A 17,314-nucleotide genomic window follows, 5' to 3' on the forward strand; every position below is an offset into this window, starting at 1 on the left:
ATAAAACTACCATCAACATTAGTGCAACAAACAAAGTTGCAAAGTATTTGTAAGTTAAACGAACAGAACAACAATGAATGGCAAAGTCAAATACACACATGCATGAGCATGAAAAATTTCAAGAGACACTGAGTCAGGACCCAAAGCACTGTTGCAGTAAGTTTGCCGTGCTGTGGTGGAGGTGGAGGTGGATGGTGGGTGTCGGGTGCTGGAGAGAGGGGAGGGCCAGGCGAGCTGCTGCTGCTGCGACGTCACTCAGACCGCTGACTGACTGAGCTCCAGGCTTCAGGCTCAATCTGCGGCCAGCAGCAGCAGAGGTGGTGAGGAGGAGAGGAACATTTGATCCACTTCTTTATTTCCTCCTGTGGCTTCTTCGCCGGGGCAGGGAGAACAAAAGACGGACAACTGCATGATTAGAGGCGCCAGCTCCCCTTCATCTCGACTGCAAGCCAGGCTAGCTTGATGCTCAGTTCAGCCTGCTAGCCTTTGTGGCAGGGCTGCCCATGCATCCAAGGAGCCCCTAAGCAACCCCGGGCTGGGAGAAGCCTCTGCTTCTTCGTCTTCTTTTTTTTTCTGCCTTGACAGCCTGCAAAAAATATTCTCCGAGTGGGCACAAGGCAGCATCCTTGTCAGCTTCATTGCGCAGCCAGAAAGCGGAATTTCCAGTGAGGAGCATCACCGCCTGGGCACGGTTACACGTCGTCGCCTGTCTGCAACCTCCAGCTTGACAGGACCAAGAGGCGATTGATGACTAATTTTCTTCCAAGATAGGCTACAATGTTGCGCACCGCGGCCAACATGTTGGCAACAGGATTGCTTTTCTTGGGATTGTTGCACAGTTTGGAAGTAATCGCTCCAGGAAGGGCTATTGATGGTAAGCAGAGCTGATCTCAGGATAACCAGAGTCTCGTCTAAAATGCTTAGAAAACTACATATAAGTGTGTATGCACGGGGTTTATTGTGTTTTGTGTCTGTGTGCATGAAGAGTAGACTGTGCCCCGCAGGGACTGACTGCTCGATTGAGTGGAGCAACGTGGAGGGGATGAAACCGAGGCGAGACAATTAAAGCGCTCTTTTGTTTGTGTTTCCCGGTGCCACATGTGAATATTGCACTGTCACAGCGGTGATCGCACATTTCCCCCTGCCCTCCGCTGGACGCTGACATTCACTGATGAAACTGTAGCACAGGCCCCAGTACCTGCTCAAACCACTTGTTTACACATCGATGAATCCATTTCTTTTTAATTGGAGGCAGCAGTCAGATACGGCAGCTTCGATCGCTTCGAGTCAGATCCGTTCGAGCGGTGTCATGTCGTCTTCAAGAAATGTCTCAGCATGAACGGGGCCGCGGAGCTGTAGTCTATCTACTGTCAGTCAGTTCACGTTCAACAGATTTCACTGACTGTGCTCATGTGATGACAGCAGTCCTGCTTTTCCTCAATCAGACTCCGCTCGAATCAGTTATTTAAAGTGCATCTGCGTTTTTTTAGTCTCTATTTTCTGTGGGACACTTTTAACTGTGTGGCTGAATGATGCTTCAATAGTAGAATAGACCCATCTATTGTTCATCATATGCAATCATCACACTTAGTTTCCCTCATCTGTAAGCTCAGATGTGTAGTGCTGCCATCAGCAGGCATGTGTGGCACTGCGTCAGGGTGGTGTGAGGAGTGGGATTGCTGGGTTCATCACCTGGGCTGCACAGAGCCCTGAATGCCAGCAGTGGTATTGTGATCCGCAGGCAGATAGCGAGCAGTTCAGAACAGCTCCCCTCAAGACCTTGTGAACACACGCACCTTCACAGACTGGAACAACTTCTGGAAACTATTAAAGCCTCACAGTCCCACTCACGCGCTGCTCTGTTTGGTAGGAAAGGAAAAGGGCGTTATCAGAGAGGAGTGAGTGAACGCAGATTTGTTCAATTCTTTGCAGGTGAAAAGAGGCTGTGAGTTTACTTTCACAAAGATATAATGCTTCTCACTCACCCTGGCAATGTCTGGCTTGTGCTCCTAAGTATATTTTTGAATGACTTTTACTGGTAAGAAAATGTTTTGAACCAGAGGCCACTAGTTGCTGTAAAGCCAATCAGGGTTGTAAATGTGACATTTCATTAAATTCAGCTGGGCTTTAACACGAGCGGCTGATTCGAGCTGTGAGCTGCATTCTGTGAGATTCATCGTCAGGCCGTAAATGCTTCCCTCTGCCTTTTGAAGTCATCTCTTTGCACTCGGCAATCCAGTGCTCTGAGGTTCTTAGGAGCAAAATCCATATAAATTACCACCTTGAAGACAGGCTTGGATAGCCTGCAATCACCTGCAGTTTCTGCCTCCTCCTCAGTCTACAGCAACAGCCGAGGAACCCTGCCTTAAAGCAAACAGTTTCTGCCTCGATGCACTGTTATTGTTTTAGTGAAATTTTCCTCCCCGTCAGTCTTAATGCCTTCATTTGATGAGTCAGCCTTGTGCAGAGGAGATCGCCAAACCTTAGCTTTACTTGACAACCCACTGGGATGCAGGGGCTGCTGTGCTTCACAGAGCCTCTGAAGGAAACCTATTGAAATTTGTTCCACAGTTGACATGGCTCACATGTTAATCGCTTACACTGAATGTGAGATTTGCCCACTAACTTGGATTTTTACCAGGTGTCACTGGAACACCTACATTTTGACGGCAGCCTTACAAAACCACAGCCAACATGCCACTGGTTGTATAGGAAGCTAGACTGCATGTTACCCCCTTTCAAGCATATCTTAATTGCTTTTTTAACCTCTTTGATTGCCTCTTTCATTTTTAGGGCCCTTTGAACCACATATGTTTCTAGTAAAGAAACAGACTTGCTTGGAACTTTTCTTTTTCCATTTTCTAGACCTCTAAAGATCCTCTCTTACTGTCTCAGTACTGTAGCCAGAGCAAAGACCCCAGGCCACCAACAAACCCTGAGTTTAATTGGGTCTAAACTGCTCTTTGTTTCCCAGAGGGGACCTCCACGAACAGTCTCAGATTGTTCAGAAGGCGCTGCTAATTGGGGGCCCAGTGGAAACGGCCTTAATGAAAGAATTCACATTGTTTTGCTCCATGAAAGTACCGTAATGTCATTGAAAATGAGATTCCTGGTCCTGGAAATGGACCGTGCTGTCCCTCAAGGCTGTGAGTGGTAAACACCTTCCATAGAGAATAAAAATGGAGAAATGTGCTCGAGATTGTGTCACCAAGGACAGCTGGAATCATTTCAACTTGAATCGTTTCTTTTTTTTTTTTTTTTCATGCAGGCAACCATGTAAATATTTTTTAAAGTGACTGTTCTGTAACAAATGCTCGGTTCCTCATTTCATGTTTCCTTATTTTGCCGTTTTCTTCCCTTGAATTTTAAACCTCTTCATTGAAAACACATCCTGAATAATAGAAGCAGCACAGGCTCCTCTCCTCTTAATTAACTCACCTTCCAGAGCCTCTCTTCTCCTGGCACTCTCCCCCTGTGGACTTCTCCTCTAACATTTGGTTTAGGCTTTAGAACTGGGGCCCAGCATTTGGCGGTTATTGGCATGATGCTGCCATCTCAATGACATCCATGTGGCCAAAAGGTTGCCACTTTACTGCTGACTGACAACTGAGGGCAATATGGAAAACAGAGTACATTTGTGAGGTCCTTGTTTTTGTTAACCTTATGTCACAAAAGTGCAGAAAACAGCAGCTGATGCAAATAACAGAGGGCACTGATAGGAACATGTGATTTCAGTCAGTGCACAACTTGAAGAGTGCTGGTTGGTTGCTGTCTAAATACCGTATATGACACAGTGAAAAAACAGCCACGACTGCATAACTGAGCAAATATAAAATCCAGTTCTTTGCTTGGCAGCTTTTCCTGGGGGAAAACAACTCAGAGGCTAAGTAAAGTTCAGTCACGTTATTACACTGATGCTTTATGTGGCTGCAACAATGGAATTCTGTACTGCTGGAGCTAAAGGTTTCCAACTGAAAGACTTAACAGACAGACAGTAGAATCGACAATACAGATGTGTCGAACCCATTGTGAAATGTAGTGTGCTGTAGGTTTTCTGTTGTAATGGTCACAGTCAGATGCTCCATTCCTGAAAACCCTCACATCTGTAAACTACTCCCCTTCTTTCTTTTTTATTTCATGAAAAGAAAACGCTCTATTTGGAGCCTTAAAGAAATAGTTAGACTGTTTGGAGAATACGCTTGTTCACTTTCGTGTCGAGAGTTGAATGAGAGGATCAACGCTATTCTTATATCTGTTTGTTCCACATGTACCCTGCCAGCAGCAAGTTAGCATGGCTTTGCAGAAAGACTATAAACAGCTGCCTTGAAGGTATCAGATTCCACTAGCGGCACCTTTAAGGCCACCAGCGGAGAATCCAGGAAGTCGCTGCTTCCAGTAGGAAGGAATAGTCATAACTTCCAGTACAATTATGTTTTACTTTTTGGTTTTGTGCAGATTAAACAAGAGATATATCATGTTAATTAGCAAGCCTGAGAGATGCTGGGAGGTGGATTTTATGAACAGAGCCAGGCTAGGACTTTCCCCCTGTTTCCTGTCTTTATGCTAAGCTAAGCTAACCAACTGCCTTCCTGTTGAAGGGACAGATATGAGAGTTGCAACAATTGTCTCATCTAACTTTCAGCTAGAAAGCGAATAAGTGAATGAAGATGCTCCCACCTCATTCTGTTCATCTCTTATCAGAAATTAAAAGTGTTTGCACAGAAAAGACATTTTTCTTAAGTGCCTGAAAACACTGTGCAAGTCTTTTAAAAGCTGACATCTATTATGGCCAAAGTGCTGTGCGTATGTGTGGCCAGGCCTGTCAGACCAACCCTGTGACCCACTTTAGAGCTGTGACCCACTGATTGAGATACACTATCTAGATGGAGCTATTTAAGGATTGAAGATAGAACGCGGCTCAGGAGGCCCTCTGAAAGAGTACGGGCAAAAATGAAACATGAACACGCATGTGCATATTCACAATACATTAGCCAGCAACTTTTGACACAGCAATCAATGCATGAAGATGGGTAAAAAAAAACATTTTGTGAAAGCAGGCTTAGAAAAATGCTAAGCCCTCCTTGCCAGAAGTCTTTGATTTGTAGCTTAGACCCAATGCTGAGGTGGAGGCTGCAACGCCTGAACAATCTGTCTGATTCAGTAGTTATTATCTCTCTTGGGACAAAAAGACAGAAATCCTTCCTGCATGATGACCAAAGGTTTAGCTTTACTCCAAGGACAACACTGAGGAAGAAGGAAGCCATTTTCCCCTTCTTTCTACATCGTGGAGCCTTGAAACAATTCCAGTGAAATTATACAAATACAGAACAGAGAATCGCAAAACAGTGAGAGCAGACAACTGAAATTAAAGAAAGTGTTTGTGAGTGGCCACGATTTGTGTAACACTTCGATAGTTTTTGAATGAATTCAGAGTCATTGAGCCTCTGTTTTTGGCCACTTGGGGGCAGTGTAAACCAGCTGTGGATACCATGCGACATAATCACACTTTTTAAGTTTATATGGCAAATTTGTTAGTAAACAGTTGCTTATTTAAAAAAAGGTTGATTATAGCAGCTGAGAAGCAACTCAAAGCAATGCTTTGGTTAGTTTTATGTGAAAAGCACTTAAATCTGGAATCTATACACTCCCTTGATATGTAGCCCACAGGGGAAGTAACGGACATTTCACTGTATGGTCTTACAGCAGCAGCCCTTATTATCAGCCTGGGAATGATCTGTGTAAGAGATCACACTCCCTCGATAGCTCAGCAGATAAATTTGTATCTGCATGAGTAAGAGTGCATGTAAGTGAGCGAGAGAGAGAGAGAGAGAGAGAGAGAGAGAGAGAGAGAGAGAGAGAGAGAGAGAGAGAGAGATAAAGTTGTGTGTGTCATAAGAAACTTCATTAGTGATGAAGCTGTTCGCACTGGGCAGCAGTAGCTCACATATACAGGTGTGAATGTGATCAGGGCGGAGGACGGGGATAGTGTTGTTTCACGAACACACATTCAGCCCACATTCAACCATTCATAACAACCCAATAGTTGTGATTTAAAACCTGGCACCACCATATTCACACAAGGCTCCAGTTAGCAACTGCAGCTCTCAACACATCACTGCTAAAAGCTGGCTTGAAGGGATTTGTCACCCTTGTGAAGTTGTGCAACTTTATTGTATTCTTTTTATTTTTGACTTTATAGCCTACAATGTAGCTAAAGTGACTATTGTATCTGAATAGCAAGAACATTCACCGTGCTGAGGCCAGGCAGTGTCAGGGTGAGGTCGGATGACTTTTGCTGACCCATTCACACCGACAGCGATGACATGAATTTAACGTGCTCCTCTGTGTCAGTCTGAAAGGGCTGATTGTGTTGATGACTCGTGTCTCAAGCTGTGACCCTGACATGTCAGGTTGCCCTGGCACAATAGGGGCTATCTTGCGTACTGTTGCTCCATGAGATTGAACCTATCCATTCATTTATTCAATTCAGTAACATACGAATCCAAACAGCATGTTAAATGAGTTTCAATTCCAGCTCCAGATAGTCATTTCTTTGCTTATAAAATATATCCAATCTGAGTTCCTTTACCAGATAAAAAAGTCTATTTTCAGTATCAGCCCAGACAACAAATACATTCATTCACATCCATTTAAGCCTCCAGTACAGGGTTTCTTCACTGGCCTCCATTCTTTTCAGGGACAAAAGTGTGACTGAGCAGACTCGTACCCATTGAAGATTATTTGTAGTAAGAAAATTCAACCATTCTTCCATACAGTACTTCTTGATAAAGCACAATATGTATCTAGCCTTCACAATTCAACATCGCTCACGGGAGACTGCGCAGCTCCATCCTTCCACACCGTAGAGCACATGAAAACAAAGCATCCACAGGGACACGTGCACAGTCACATCAGAGCCAAGGTTGCTATTCATGCAAGTGTGATTTAGATTTATTCCCAAACTTCTAATCCTGATCTCAAAGTACTCAAGTATAACCTTAACATAAGACTAATTGTAACACTAATCCCTGAAGCAGGCATTCACCCTTCACTCAGGGGCAGAAATCTCCTCACATGGCCTTTAGTGGACCCACAGTTGTTTTTTCTGCCTTTTGCCTGAGCAAAAAACTTGGGTAAGAGATGTTCGTGGTCCATATTTGACTAACCTTCCAATGGGATACCACGTGGATGCATGTAATTCTGAATATTGTATACCATTTTCAGGCCATTGATCCTCACACTTCCTTGTGGAGGATTCCCCGCTCTCAGCTGCGTGTGTGCGTAGGCAGTGTGTTTTCTATGATTATGTGCATTGTGTGCTGCTGGGAAGAGAAGCTGTTTGCTCTACTATTATTAGCCTGCACACATCATTACTAAATTGAATAGATTTAGCAAATGTCTCTTAATATTTTTCTTTGTAGTTTGGAGAGGATGAGGTACTTTGAACATGGGAAATGTGTGGATCTGGACCAGTGTAAATGCTGAATTGACTGAATGAGAACGCTGAAATGTCTTAAAGAAGTAGCTTAACATTTTTGAAACACAGAACATAAGATTGATACAACTCTCTTACCTGTCCATTGTATATTTATATAAAAGGTTATCACCGGCAGCTGGATAGCTTAGCATGAAGACTGGAAACACAGGAAACAGTTAGCTTTGCTCTGTCAAACAGGAACAAAATCCACCCACCAGCATCTCTAAAGATCATCAATTGGCACATCATATCATGTTTTTTCAATAGAATAGAAAACCAAAGTGTAAAAGGACAAGTCACTGTTTTATGGAGGATTATGGGCTGGACTATTTCTAGGGTGGGAGCAGTAACTTCAAGTCAAGAAAATGTCGAGTACATAACAGCTCATAAAATAAAGAATTGCATTTTTTTTAACAAACAAGATATAAAATAGTTGTGGTAGGTAGGTTTTGCTTCCTTTGCGCAGAGCCAGGCTAGCTGTTTCGTCATGTTTCCAGTCTTCATGCTAAGCTAAGCTAACCGGCTATTGGATGTAGCCTTATATTTAATGGACAGACATCAGAGTGATATCGATCTTCTCATCTAAGCCTCCGAATAGCGAGTCGCCAAATAGCAACTAGAGGCGTTTCCCAAAAATGTCAAACTCTGCCTGACAGTGCTAACTGTGTAACATTCACAAGATGAGCATTTAGGATTTACTTAGTTACTTTTCAAAAGTCTCGGTCATGGCTACATCATCACAAAGTCATGGTCAGGACCATTTCTCCTTCGCTGTAGGTGCCATTAGCAGTCACAGGTGCTCAGGTTAGCACATGGATAGTGAAGGTGAAAGAACCTTCTAGAGAATCGCGCTCCTTGGAGCTCATGCGTCACACTGAGACTTTGAAACTTGCACTGGTCTTATGAAAGGCACGAAAGAATTTCATATAATCTTCTTTAATGTGTTTCCCTCGGCTGCATACTAAGTAGGCTTAATTGTCATTTCTCTCCATGTGCAGCTACGTACAGTGTGTGCTCTGGTGCTGGTGTGTCAAAGGGATTTGTCTGAACTGACTAACTTGATAATGGCGGCTCACACCTTGTGGTTTTCCGTTTCGTCCCCACTCCGCTGCTGAATTCGATTTAATCCTTGTGTGGACGTGGAGGAGGTCGTAGCCTCCTCCCTCCAAGCTGTAGCACTGACTCAAGTACAAATAGCAGTCATGGTTGATTACCACTCTGGGGTTGAGGCATGGTGAAATCTCAGCCAGACATCCAAATAGCTCTTAATTAAGTTCACATTTGATTACTGTGCTTGGCCTAATAGGTTCTACCTCTCTCTGTACACAAAGGCTCATGTAGATTGGGTTTGTGCTCAGATCTGACCTGTAAAATCCAAACAGTCGCAGGCCGGACCGTGTTGTCCTGCATGACGGAGCCCCATTTTACTTGGCAGCTATCACCAGACATGAGCACATTCCTGATGCTAATTCTCCTCAGCTCTAAAGTGCGTGCATAACACACACTTACGTAGACGTACAAACACACAGACTGTCTTAGAGACACACAAAACATCTCATAAATACATGATGAAATCAAACATTCATCCAGAGGCTGAGCTAGTTGAGCGGCTACACACGCAGACTGAAACATCCCCAAGCTTTTGCTCTTGTTGCTATCCTTTCATAATATTGATGATGTCAGTGACCGCTGTTTAGACATGGACTCTCATTCTCTATGATAGTCGATTCTGTCTAAACTTTTCTTCTATCACAGTTTGCTCACGACTGACTAGACTGCTCCTCCAAACTCTGCCGGAAAGGTTTATTTAAGAGGCACAGCTGGGGCCCCTTTTTCTCTGTTTTGTAACATGACAAATTGGAAAACTTTTTTTCCCTCCCTCGTCCTTCTTCTCACTCTCTTCCATTACAAAATCCTGAAGCGTTTGTGCCTGGGCTGTGGAGGAGGATGAGATGAGGAGGTGGCAGGCTGCAGTCAAACAGGCCAATATAGACTCTTCCCTCATTTTTGGCACTTAGCAGAACCCCCTCAGGTCAGCAAAAAGGTCAGCAAAATAGACCCCGGCCTCTTTCTACTCTAAATCTCTCTTCCTACACGTCTTCTCTTTAGCTTTGTTCTGTCAGTTTGTGCTCTCATTACTGGCCAAACTTGGTTTTGTGTCATCTAAATCTAAAAATAAGGTTCATCAGGGCTGTAGTGCTGCTGAACACAAAATCTAAAATATGAAATGCATTTTTCACTTGAAGGTTTCTGTGGACCGGTCTGAGTTGTTTATCATTAATCTCCTGCAGCATTTGACATGTTTTATTCTGTCGCATTCTGCTAAAATATGAGACAACGTTAAACTGGCTGTGTTTCACTGTTATTCCACTCTGTGGCTCTCTGAAAAGATCCTATCAAGGTTTGGCCAAGTTGGCGTCAATGTCGAGATTGATTACACACAATTCAGGTTGTTTATCTTGCCCTCATATAAACCTCTCTTTCCTAAACATTTGAAGAGATAATGAAGATTCATCATGTCTAACAGTGAAGCATATTTTGGTATCTTCTCCCCTTGAGAAACTGTTGAAGTGTTTTATTAGTGCAAGTACACGCTATCTTCAGTAGACTAAACTAGATGTTTTCTTTCCCAGAAGGCAACTCTGTAAGCGTTTAGAAGAACTTCACCACACACTTACTTCAGCCAGCACACCCACCTGGTGCTTTTGTGCAACCTGCCAGCTGTATCATTCTCCATAGTTCTGGATGAATCAGTACCAGTTATGACGCTCCAGCAACGAGAAAGGATGACCTCCTCAGATCTCGGCTGATGTAGCCTGAGGAAGTTTTTTCCGTCAGTGTGTAGTAAAGGAAAGCTGCTGCTGCATGCTGCTAAAAGCATGAACTTTATGCATGTTCAAATACATTTTCTTGACCAACCTCTGTCCTTCTTAGTCTCGAGCATTCAGATACTGACATAGACACGGTGAACGCGTGGATGGCTTAAGTTCACAAAAGTTCAGGGAAAACCCAATTCTGTTGTTTGACAGAGCCAGGTAAATTCCAGGGTTATGAAATGAGACTTGTGTAACAGATCTTACCTGAGGAAAGTCACCCATAGTGTGCAGCGTTCTGCAAAAGAGTTTTCAAATAGCTTGACGGATGGCAATGTTGGCGCTCTGTTATAGATAGTTATTGCTATCATAACTATTTAATGGATAGAAATGAAATTTAGTACAGTCATTCAGGGTGCCCAGAGGATGATTCCTGCAGACTCTGGTGATCCCCTGACATTTTATCCAGTCTCACCAGCAGGTTGGCATTTCTTGCTTGTAGTGAAATATCTCAACAGCTAGCGGATGGATTGCTTTGAGATTTGGTACGGGCACTCGTGGTGCCCAGGGGATGAATTCTGACTGTTGTCTTGTGCCACCAGTTGGTCAAAGTTTTCCCTTATCTGGTAGAGACGTTAGGTTTTCCGCAGGATGTGTCCTAATTACTTTAATGATTGTCTGACTTTTCCTCAAGCGCGCACATGAAGTTGACGTTTGTGACTTTGAGTGAAATGGATTTACAGTACACTTTTGAGATCCTCTTTTCATCTAGGATTGCTGTCATCATATAACAAATTTTAGGCTGTTTGATCTGATCAACCTCAGCTATGCTTCGTGTCTTGATCAAGCAAATGTTAGCATGGTCACACACTGAACTAAGACGATGAACAATATACCTGCTTAACATCAGCATGTTGGCATACTTATGTAAGCAATTAGCTCAAAGTACCAAAGGTCAGCCTCACAGAGCTGTTAGCATTGACTCTTGTCAAAGTCTTGTTATAGTGGGGTTCTGGTTTGTGGTCTGCCTCCACTGTGAGCTCAGAGCAGTGGGTAAGTTACAGAGCAGAAGCTCGAGAGCTAATACAGACTGTCTTGCTCAAGGGCACTTGAATTGTGGCTGTCCAGTTGAAGGAAGGTCTCTGTGCGATACCTTACACGGCTTTGAAGAGTCGACACTGCTCAAACTCCCTTTCAGCACCACTCTAAGCCACTGTTGAGTATTTTAAGTCCGACTTGATCTCAACCGCTGTTGAGTGGCGTGTGATGAGGTGGTGGGCTCCGTGTCTGCTGGAGCTTTGTAGTGCCCTGGTTGATCTCAGAGGGCAGGCCTCCAACTTATTTATAGCACAGCTGTGGGTGTTGGAGGAAATGGGGATGTGGTGGGGGGCGAAGCTTACCCAGGAGAGGATTCTTCCTCCCACCCAGACTGAGCTCATCTCCGAAGACTAGCAGACAGCGGCGGGGGCAGAAGGCTGTGGATTTGTGATCCGGCCCAAATGGCGATGACCCAAAGCATTTTCACGCAGCCACCGCTTTGGTAAACACACAGGCAGCTCATTGATAGCATGTGTGACATTCCTCCATCCCATCTCAGTATCCCGGCCCAGCTCAGTCTGTTCGCAGATCTTCAAGCCTGTCCCCAGCTGTGAGAGCCCTGCCTCCCTTTGGCTTGCCATCTCTCTTGCTTCATCCTCTTCCACCCTGCATCAGTTCCTTTTCAAACAAAAGACAAACACATGTGAGGCCTGCTGTATCGTGCACCCGTTCACAAAGCCCTGAAACAGACCACTAAAGCCAAAATATGCTTGGCAGGATCACAGTTGTCATGGACTCTTTTTAAACTTGGATATATTTAACCAGATAATTCCTGATTGTGTCAAGCACAGACTGAATTTACAGCTGGCATTAAAGCGGGTGTCAACATCTGTCTCCACTTGATTTTGTCCCACTGGACGTACAAATACAGTAAACATGTGCACGACTATTTACTTGGTTATCCTAATGAAAAGAGGAGCAACAAAGCGACTCTTTTCAGTTATACTTTTCACATGCAATAGCATATTTCCTGTTTTAGATTTATTTGTTATCACAATTGAGTTAAAATTATTGGAAAAAACATAAATAACATATTTATTATATTATATTTGTCAAACTTTACATTTTAAAACAGCAACAACAGCGCTGGCAAACATATATTTCGACTGTACATATATGTACAAATGCAAACACCAAGACATCAAAATAGTGCAGAGCTGCCGACTAACAGCTGAGCCAGCTGTGAGCCAGCTGCCATTAGAAACTGACATTGCTTCAGAGGATGAGATTGGCGGATGTCTCATTTGCCTTCAGTCCGCTTACTCCATTTCTCTTTTCTCGCTACTTCATTTTGCATCTTCAGTTGGAGGGACGAAGACGTGAGGGAAATGCAAGTGAGGGGAGTCGAGGCTGCAATAAAAGGAATTGAGATGCACCCATTCTCTTTTTTGTTCTCCCTGACCACCAGTCTTATTTGTGCTGCCTGGAGGCTCGACATTTAACTTTTATTTATTTGTATAAGTGAAAATCAGACAAAGGACATAAAACTAGCATTGGAAATTAGTGGGCAGAGTGATGAAAAAAGGCCATAGAAAGATCTTTCATACTTCTGCTTAAATGGAAAAAAGGAAGGAAAAAAATAAAATAAATGAGTTGAGAGACATGACGAATGCAGATGCCTTCAAACAGATGCTCTGCATGGTACACATTAGATGCCCGTGATGCTCGTGCATTAGGAAGGAGGTACACGAGGAAGAGCAAAAGAGCAACTATGCAGGACATGATCGGACTGTTTGAGCAAAACAGTTTATCGACAATTACACAGAGAGGGATGTTATAGTAGGGTTGCAGCACATAAACCCCTCATTACAAAGATGGATGCACATTTGAGAGTTCAGTGGTGCAAAAACCATCAGCACTGGTCTACAGAAATGTGGAAAAAAGTGAGTAATTCCATCCTTCAACATATTCTCAACAAGTGGGCAAGTGCCTGTGTGGCGTGCACCAAGAGAAAAGTACAGGCCGCGATGCTTGACCCCTACAGTGAGGGGATCTGGTGGCTCAGGTGGGGGCATTTTGCTGGCTAGGTTTGCGTCCACTTGTCCCATTAGTGGGATGTTTCCCTGCAGATCAATGCAAAGTTGGCATGAATGATCACCTTTAATCTATGGTGATGTTTCCGGATGAGAGTGGTCTCCTCCAGGAGGACAGTGCCTCCATTCACAGGGCGAGGTTTGATGAATATGAAAATGACATGAATCAGATTCTGTGGCCTTCACAGTCAGTCTCAACCCAATTGAACACCTAGGGTTAGGTTTGGGTAAAAGCAGGGTTTTAGGGTTAGGATTAGGGTTAGGGTATGGGAGATTGTGGACCGGCGTGTTATTGAGCGCAGTCCACCACCGTCACCAGAACACCAAACATGGTGGCTCAAAGCCTCACTAAGACACTTTATGTTGGGTTTTCCTTGAATTTGTGACCCGTCTGTGTGTTCCAGCTGCTCTATATTTTTTAGCTGTGCCTGGATGACCTGAGGCAGCTCTGAACATGACTTTCGTCTACACTCCCTTTGCTTCCCTCCAGCCGTCACAGCTAGCTGAGCTGATGGTACAGTAACCCTTAACATTGCCTGCCTTCACCTTCAGCGAGCTAACCTCCTGACCTACTTCCTCTGCTCACTGATACGTTTCTGTGAGCAGCATCTTGTGGTCGACTCTGAGGCGGGTGTACAGTCCTCCCACTGCCATTGTTAAAGCCTGTCAAATGAACAACTAAATAAACAATAAGCAATAAACCGACTCGCCGCTACTAGCTGCCTGCTATGGCTGGCTGTTGACACCTCTAAACAAACAAACAAACACAAGAAAGAGGAAGGATGAAGAGCAAAGAGGAAACGCTTTAACACAAGCCTGGTTGCATTTTATGAATAATTCAAATCCTTGGGACTTCTGAGAGAGAAAAAGATGCCCCTCTACACACACACAAACCCACCCGCACTCACACACACACACACACACCGATCACAGCGGTATAGAGAGGAGGATAAGTGGGGAGTGTGTGAATGTGTGCAGCAATATGTCAGGTTGAATTCATGGTATTTAGGTTGAGCTCCGTTTCGCGATTCCCTTCACTGTTGGAGTTTGAGGCTAGCTTTAAATGTAAATACAGTCATCCTGTTTATCCTGCTTCATCCCATCATCCACCCTTACTCTATCCCACCCTTCCCCCTGTCCTATTCATCATCCTATATGCCTAAATAAGCTAGTTTATAATAACATCACCATTATAAATCAGTACTTTATGTTCTGATCAAACTGGCCGTACAAAGGAGATGTCAGTCCAGAGTTTGTAAATTAATGGAAATGATGGGGGGTGTCAGAGAGCTGAGGTGGGTGAGTTGATTGAGTGAGGCGAAGTTGGCAGAATAAACCCAGAGCACTGATTTTCAATGTGATGGCAGTGATGACAGAAAGACATGAAAGGGAAATGCAGAATGACCTTTTCCCAGATGTAGAGCGGAGGCACAGAGAGAAACATGAGCTCAGATGATGCAAAAACATCAGTTTAATCACAGTCTGGTGGTAAATATTCAAACACTGAAGTATCCACGAGTGAGTCCCAGTTTATAGTTTGGGGTTGCCTGTTGCTCTCTTTAAATGTCAGCTGGTAAAATGTTGCCTTTGTTTTCATGAGTAAAGTGTTTTGGGGGACGTCGTGTTTTATGAAAGCAGCACATAAGGACAAATACTCCATTAGATTTGTTTTGTATTCAGCTAGTGCTTTAGCAACATGTTGTTTATGGTCTGCATGCCCTCCGCTGTTATACACCCACGATATGACAAGGTATAAAAAGTGTTGGTGAGAACTCATCAACCATATGGACAAGATCAGATTGACCAGATCTCACTTTTTCTATAACCAGAGTGTTAATGTCCCTTTGTGATGAACAGTGTTGGACAGTCACACAATGCAAAGTGATGTGAGGTTTTTGTAGGGACAAATACAAGAGATTAGAATGTGAAATTGAATAATTAAAGTTACTAATCCCAACCCTTTGGGATGTTATCTTCTCTGCTGTCTTATTGGAGCTTGGATGAAGGGTTGGTATTTGTTTTGTCAGTGTGTTCAGGACAGACTGGTCTGGGACACATGAGCTTGCCATTAGAAAGAATGCAGGTTTAAGGCACTTCCTCTTTGACTTCACTGTTCAGACCCGGAAGCTCTCTACTGTTTCTCCAGTCTGTGCTCCAAACCGTAGGCTGTGTGTTAAAGCTGCATGCACACAATGTTAGCAAAGAAGAAGAGCAAAAACAGCCCTTATTTGAAACAGTCACACATTATTCAAAGGTGGTTTGCTGTGATGATTGCTTCCAGTCACATCAGATTATAATTATCTACTTTTGTTGTGTCACATTTTTATAGCAGTTCACTACCAAATGAAACCAGATCCAAACAATGTACTGCTCCTATAAAATGATCTGAATCGACTGTGTTAGTGTAGATATTTGACTTTACTTTGATGTCGGCAGTGGTGCCTTTGCAGCCATTTGTTATTCTTTTCATCAAGTGGGGATATCATCAGTGTCAGTGATTCCCAATATCTCTGACTCGAGATTACAAGTCGGAGGCTGACATGAACGGTTTTTCCCACTTTTTTTTCACAGAAATAAACAGATCTGTTCAGTGTGAAAACACAGCTTTTCAGTAGATTTAAGTCAATGAGTAACACTGAGGGCATAAAAATACGTGAAGAGTGTTTATGAAACTGGGACAATATGAATAGTACAGTCTTTGCCTAAGAAACTGTTGCTTTGTTTTACTTTTTGCCAATTCACTCATACCGAATGCACAATGTACCGACTCAAACACATCCTGGACAAACCAAGATTCTATTAATTCCTTTTCATACCTTTTATTTCCGGTCTAATGGTTGTTTTAGTTACATACTTAATTAAGTACACCACCCTCTCATTTTCCCCTATACATTTCCCACTCAGCAGTAAGTTGTTGAATCAAACTCTTCTCGCCAAGAGTTTCCCCTGAATGCCACGGGGTGACTCAGCTTTGTTGCTTGTGTGTGTAAATGTGTGTTGTCAAAGTGTTTATGTGCTGTTCTTAGAGGACTTGAATTAGTGTGGGTTTGAATACGCTCCAACATTTGGCTGTGGCTGGAGTGGGCAGTTTCTCCTCTCTGTGGAGGGTTGGATTGATGGAGGGGGGGGGCGGATGATGGGGGGGCAGTTCACTGAACAAGATGCTCTTTGATATCCTCCAGACAAGTTGCATCACTGCTATTGGCCTGGAAATGCTGACCTGGATATTTAGGTGCAGCAAGTTTATGTAAAGCGCTTCCAGGCCTGCATGAGTGTGTGTTGGTGTTTTTATATCCATTCTCTATCTCCTCCATCAAGTAGCAACTTTCCAGGACCTAATTAGGGCCAGTGAGGGCCACTATTGACTCTGAACACAACAGACCCCGCTTGCTAATGAGACCTCAGAAAATAGAGATCACTGACACAAAGGGAGCCGTTTTTTCTGAAATCTTTTAATTAATTCACTTTTTCTTTGTCTCTTTTCAGCCCCAAAGACCTGCAGCCCAAAGCAGTTTGTGTGTAAGGATGGGGTGACGTGCATCTCTAAGGGCTGGCGCTGCGATCGGGAGAAAGACTGCCCAGACGGCTCTGACGAGGAGCCTGATGTTTGTAAGTCTTAAAGAGATAAGAAAGAACCACTTTGTCCAATACATTGTGCGCTGTGGTTTACCTTCTTGGTACCCTGACTGTTAGGATCTTGCTGCATTTGACTTTCACAGCAGAGTGAACTTTGGCTGACACACACACATATATTTGCTTCATGTAGCATCATCAGCCAATCTGTGAGAGAGACGTGTGAATTATGTAGATTGATTTGACTTGTTCAACAGGTGCAGTTTCCAAGTGCAAAACTGGCTCGCACATGGGTCTAAAACCTGCTGTGCTGGCTGGCT

At 43.7% G+C, this 17,314-nt stretch overlaps 1 protein-coding gene across 2 annotated transcripts in view; it reads left to right on the forward strand.

The window, feature by feature from the left end:
* The first annotated feature begins 247 nt into the window (after positions 1-247).
* Positions 248-17,314, forward strand: part of LOC143336497 (low-density lipoprotein receptor-related protein 1-like) — a 90,492-nt gene continuing 73,425 nt past the window's right edge. For both annotated transcript variants that reach the window (XM_076756708.1, XM_076756717.1), the window contains exons 1-2: positions 248-874; positions 16,908-17,030. In XM_076756708.1, the coding sequence (XP_076612823.1) occupies positions 778-874; positions 16,908-17,030 (220 nt within the window). In that variant the 5' untranslated portion in view covers positions 248-777. The remainder of the gene's footprint in view (positions 875-16,907; positions 17,031-17,314) is intronic.

This window comes from Chaetodon auriga, chromosome 2 (genome assembly GCF_051107435.1).
Source record: "Chaetodon auriga isolate fChaAug3 chromosome 2, fChaAug3.hap1, whole genome shotgun sequence".
Lineage (NCBI taxonomy): Eukaryota > Metazoa > Chordata > Actinopteri > Chaetodontiformes > Chaetodontidae > Chaetodon > Chaetodon auriga.